The 6,024-nt window shown below is 39.1% G+C and overlaps 1 protein-coding gene across 1 annotated transcript in view; it reads right to left on the bottom strand.

Moving 5' to 3' along the window:
* Positions 1 to 3,214: 3,214 nt before the first annotated feature.
* Positions 3,215 to 6,024, bottom strand: part of LOC104506496 (angiogenic factor with G patch and FHA domains 1-like) — a gene marked incomplete at both ends in the record, with an annotated part of 3,140 nt that continues 330 nt past the window's right edge. The window contains 3 exons of the mRNA XM_010147467.1: positions 3,215 to 3,394; positions 4,184 to 4,283; positions 5,120 to 5,247. Coding sequence (XP_010145769.1) covers positions 3,215 to 3,394; positions 4,184 to 4,283; positions 5,120 to 5,247 — 408 coding nt within the window. The remainder of the gene's footprint in view (positions 3,395 to 4,183; positions 4,284 to 5,119; positions 5,248 to 6,024) is intronic.

The raw sequence follows: 6,024 nt of genomic DNA, 5'->3' as shown, positions 1-6,024 counted from the left end.
GACGGCTAGGCCATAACCCTCGTTTTCCCTCTGCCTTAACCAAGGAGCCGCAAAAGAGGCAGCGTGTGGCCTGTCTGCAGTACTGAAGTAACACCGAGACACTTGAGCTCGAATGGATGAGAGCAGATGGTGCCCTCCTACGCTACTGTGCTGTAGCAAGATCAATGCTAGCTGAGCCACTGCAACCAGTACGCAGGTATGTCCATCAGCAGAGAGGTCCTGCAGGACTGAAAAAAGATGCAGACGGAAAACATTTGTAAGGCGGCGACTGGATGAGAAAAAAATCTCACAGTCTGTGGGCATGAGGATACGCCCTTACAAAAAGTCCATATAGAACACGGTTTGTTGGTGTGTACATTTAAATGCATCTTGTTGATAACAGGATGCTATTTTTGACATCTCTTCAAAAATATGGACTTTTAACCTACTGGCTGAAAGCCCTTGTCAGGTACAGTTACTACAACCGGTTGTAGCAGCGAAGGAAGGGTCTGTTTTTCTAGAAGAGAAACTCCAGCTTCATCTGTGGTAGGTTTTGTAAAAATATTTTGTACATATGCAATAGTTCAGAGCCCCTGTTGGCATAGGTGTTCAGTCCAGTGGCTCACAGTGATGAGTGAGCTCCCAGGTGGGTTGTTCACAGAAGGTCTGAACGTACCAGCTCTTCTTTGTTTATTTTAAATTTCAGAAATATGCTTGGTAAGTTGGTGCTCTGCAAAATTCACCATTAGGACTACAGAAAATAGTTTGTTATAAAAATGGGTATTGTTATGTTAGTGTTACTCATATTCACTAGTAATATTTATATATCCACACAGTAAACCGCTAAAACTTTTAAACGTTGGTTGTATAGAAAAGCATCTTTGTCTAAGTGACGAATATTAAATATCATAAGTTGGAGAAGACAACAAGATGGTTGGAGGACTGAGAAGGTAAGACAGTTAAACTTTATGCTGTATCTTACTGGTTATAGCCTCCAAAATTATAGTAGTGCAATGGCAACTCATGGTCCCCTCCTGACATGAGGGAAAGCAGTACTGCATTTGCACATAAGGCTTGCACACCACTGGTGGCTTTCACCTAACTCATTTGTACTTAAAACTTTCTAAGAGGTCACTAAGGTAGGGGATAAAAAGCCCTGTGTGGCCCAGTACATCTTCCAACTCGGTAAAGGCTTCTTGATGAGCATTAGTCAGATTTTATTTTCAGTTGTTTTGTTAATGGTGTATTAATCACACTGCTTTTCCCACTTTCCTAGGCAGCATCAAGAGATAATGGGATTTGTCACACCAACGCTAAACTGCGACCAAGCGTCAACCCTTCTTTACATGGAACTGTCTGTTGAAAGAGGAAGCTGCAGTACTGAAAGCAGTCAGTGCTTGACTGCATGAGACTATGTCTGTCGGAAGGCAAACTATGTCTTACATCAAAAATTTGATGAAAAGCAAAATCTGTTAAATCATTTCAAGTTTCTTCTTTGCAGTGCAACAATAAACCAGTGATTGAGTGTTCTGAGAGCTGTTACTTGAGTAACTGGGGCAGGGGAAAGCTAAGGTTCCTGTTAAAGTATGTACAAGATATCTTGCTCTCTCTTCAGATTAAGATTTGTAGCTTGATTTACGATTGAAACCACAGAGGTCAACTTAAAAAGGCAAAAACTTTGTTTTAGCATACAGGGGTGGGAGAGGGGTTGTCTTCCTAGCAGAAGTAGTGCCTTTTTAGGTATGTGGTGAACTAAAACCGAATGTAGCTGTTTCATACAGAACAGCTAGAAATAGGTAGCCTCTGGAAACCTGAAGTTGTCAGTATAAAGGAATGCAACAGCAAAGTAAGCCAGTAATTTGTAACTATCACTAAACCAGTAAAAAAATAACTGCTGACAAAAGGCAAATGGCGAACTGATTTTAATTTAATTAAGCAATACTGCTGCAGGCATTCAGTGCTCATAACTGTATCTTAAACTCTATACTGCTGAAGTAAGGCATGCTTGAGGTTGTTAAAAACACTTGTGTGCTTTAATTATTTAAATAACATAGATTGAATATTTTGCTTTATAGTGTATGTGGCAATTATTAAGATAAATACCTAGCAACTTGCCCTGGTTTCATTCAACAGTGCTTGACAGTTGCCTGCGTGAGCCAGTAAGATGGTGAGAATACGAAGTTTCCCTTACTTGGACGAGCATCAGAACTTAATAACTTTACTAAAACAGGATTAAGTTTTTCTGATTTTAGAAGAGCACTCCTATCCAGCATATGCACAAGATAGTATCAAGAAGCACACTGCTTAAATTGACAATGATTTATTGTGTTTAGGAACACTGAATAAATACCAAGCTTTTAGCTTCAGTTTGGCAGTCCTTCCCCACCAAAAATCGGTTGGTTCTTTTTTTTTTTTCCTGGCATAATCTCCATTGCCAGCAATGGATGTATCAGAACAAGAAGTTAATAAATAATACACACAGACAGCCATCTTCTTAACATACCTCCTCTTTCAAAGGCATGATACAGATTTACTAAACAAATCTCAAGCAAGTTCTTCACAGAAGAAAATTTTGCTACAAGCTGTCTCTGAACATTGTTTTCTTCACCAGTGCTGGTAGTTTATTTCATGGCGCACAGCATTTTTTAACAGTACTGATGAATCATTTAAAAACAAGTTTATATCCCCTTTAAGGTAAGCTGAGACATGTGACTAGTACTGAACTGTATAAGAGTGGGCTACCTCTTGCTGAGCAATTCAAGGCAATCTTGAATAAACATCAGGAGAGGAAAAGGCAATACGATGCTTTGTTAGTAAGGGTCTGGGGCATTTTTTTTTAAGTTTGTTTCAGCTTAATTTTAACCCCCTGTTCAGTTGTTGAAGGTATCATATTTAACATGTTTTGTTTGACTTTCCATGAAGAATTGTGTTAAAAACACAACTGAAGAAACTTCCTGCTCATGATGAGAAACACTTGCAAGTACTTAGATTTGAATAGTCCTCTAAATTCCATTCATTTCTTATTAAAAATGTGTTTTTATAAAAGCATGAAGACTACAGAAAACAAATTAACAGAGTTAATCTCGTATATTTTTTCCACAACTGTATTTTACATATCACCAAACCTCCGCTTTAGCAAATGAAAAAAGAATAAAAATAAATTCTCTTCCAACTATTTACACACAGGAATTACCCTGCTGTGGGACCAGATACGTTACTCCACAGTCCCTCTAACCCAAGGTGTAATCTTAGGCGTATCCCTTTGTGATTTAGGTTCTTGGAAGTTTTCAGCAAACCTTTCTCTTGCTTTATCCCAGTTCTTTTTATTCTTGCTCTGGATGATCTGAACATCTTCAATTGAGGCTGGTCTACTTGTACCCAAACCTGCATGCGTCTTATGTAACTGAAGATGGATCTGTCAAATACATTAAATATTGTTGTAACTGCAAGTTAGATATTCTATATGCTTCAAATCATGTTTTAGAACAGTAATTCCACTTCCTCTCTCCAAGCGCATCTCTTAAAGGCTCTAATACACTTAGATCATACATGGATGTCTGTGATGCTTCAAATTGCCACCTCTAGAACTGTGATCTAGAGTGCTGAATGATGTCACCTGTCACTAACATTATGGTGAAGTACTCTTCACCGGACGAAGGTGCTGTGCGGTTGGATAACAGAAGGTATGGTGTGGCCCTGAGCAGCACTACTGCCAAAAGACAACACACCTCTGGTGCCAAAAAATGGGGCTAACACGGCTGCTGCAGAGGCCCAGAACTTGGTGTCTGTGGCGACTTCAGCCTCTTCCATGGCCCGTCTTCTAGCTTCACTTTCTGCTACATCAGCCTCAGAGAAAGTAAGGGATTCCACCATAAGCCCATCTTAAATTCACACCACAGAATTATTTCAATCTTCCTCCAGTCTTTGTATTCAAATATGAGATGATCAGGTCAATGGCTGGAAGTTTGTTTTCCTAACAAACACAGGCATCCCTGGCATTTTCCACTGAAGGGGCAAAATCACTGAAAAACGTTGAAATACTTCAGTAATCAGGTAAAAACTTACTTGAGATCACTCTTACTGAGACTGTTCCTAACCAGGGTTTTGAAATGTTTGATAAATAGTGGCTTACAATTAGAATTTTTTTTCACTCCCAATATATTCCTGTTCCTTTCTGTTCCATGTAAAAACCAGAGACACCTACCGGATCCTTCATACCACCACCATCCTTGCCCAGGCCTTCCCCTTTCTTCCATCCCATCTTCTCCAACATTTTATGTCCTTTGTTGCTGTTGCTGATTTCACTTTGAAGAAAGTTTAAGATAACTGATAAGCAAGAGTTAATACAGAGAGTATGCTGTCTACTCAAATACTGCGGGACAGAAATGTGCATGCATGTGCTGCTCTAGAAACCAGAACTGCTTCCATCAAGAGCCATCCAGAAGACCCCAGTACTACCTTTTGCAAGTTCTTCAATGAGTATCTGTGGTTACCAAAACTATTCCAAAGCATCTGGTTAACACCAACTTTCTTAAACCTCCTTCTGCACCACCTTCTTATTTTAGGAGTCAGAAGATGGCATAAGTGGGTGGGAACTGGTGGGTGGGTGACTGCATTAGGGAAAAGGCAGTATCACTACCTCACCACCAAATCACCCTTATGCACATACCTCATTGTCTCACACTTCCTTTTACTAACTTGCAAGCACCTACAAGATTAAACTGTCATTTAAGGAGGTATGTAAATGCCTGTCCTATGATAGGCTGTATATTGACAATGAGAGTGACAGCAGGTGGAAAATTTGCATGTGTACTATTAACTGGGACTGGATAGGAAAAACAGAAATTGAGGCATTTGGCATTTGAAAACTGGACACTGTTGAAGGTGCAAATAATGCAGCTGTGGAGTTCCTTGATTCTTTGACTTGGTAAGAAAGTGATCTAAGCATCCTTACTGCCAGGTTGAATTCTGCATGGAAGGGGAAGAGTTAATAGAAGAGCATATGAACTAGGAAGTGAGAATAGCTCACTATTTTCTAGCTTTCATAACACATTATGTACAGGCAATTAACAATCTAACAAACTGTATTCAATATGTATTATTCCCACCACTGACCCTCCCCTCCCCCAAACAAACTTACATATGAACAGAAGCTGGACTATCATGTCTCTGGAAGGTTCCTTCACTTCCAATGGTCTCTCTGCGTTTTCCTGCTCTGTCTTTGTACTTTGGATTCTTCACTGCTTTGTTGTCTTCATACTCTGTGTTCTTTATAAGCAGATTAGATTCCATCAAGGCAAAGAAAGCAGGATTTCAAGTCTTTATTTTTGGTAACTGCTTTCCTCCAAAACGTCAGTCAGCTTCAGTCTATTTCATTATTTCTAAATCTTGCAACAAAAAACTAGAGTTCTCATTTAGTAGTTTCTTACCTTACAGCCATACCCTGTAAGGTATGTTATTGCCATCATCACATAATAATGTGATATTGCCAAATTCATTAATGTCACAGAGGCTGTAAATAAATTAATAGACTCTTTTGAATCTTCTCTTGGTATGAGGAATCAATCTCTCCCTATTAGCAAAAAACCACATGGCCATGCTACGGGTTTTTTGTTTAAACAGTCTTTTCCTCAGCAACTGTTTCTTCAGAACAGATGACAACTAAGCACATGTACAGACTGCGTATTGATACTGTTTTGCTAGCTGAAAAATTTGAGAGAAATGATTCCATTTAGTTTTCTACACCAACACTTGACAAGTGCTAGATGTAACCCCACAGTTAGAATAAACTCTAAACCAGAAGTAACTTGAATACTTAGTATGATATTGCCTGTACATTCATGCTGGCATTCTTCTATGGCAAAGCAGACTTAAAATAAAAACTTGTTCCTTCCATCATTCCGAGATGCTTATGATTTTTCCTTTCCAAATAAAAGACAGCACTGCAATTCAGTGCAAAGAGAAGTTGCAGAAATAAGACATGTTTTAAGAAATCTTATCCTCAGAAGGATGAGGAATCTTGTACACATTGGAATGGATCTTCTT

Source organism: Eurypyga helias, unplaced genomic scaffold (assembly GCF_000690775.1).
Source record: "Eurypyga helias isolate BGI_N326 unplaced genomic scaffold, ASM69077v1 scaffold49422, whole genome shotgun sequence".
NCBI lineage: Eukaryota > Metazoa > Chordata > Aves > Eurypygiformes > Eurypygidae > Eurypyga > Eurypyga helias.
This window is presented reverse-complemented; position numbering and strand designations above follow the sequence as displayed.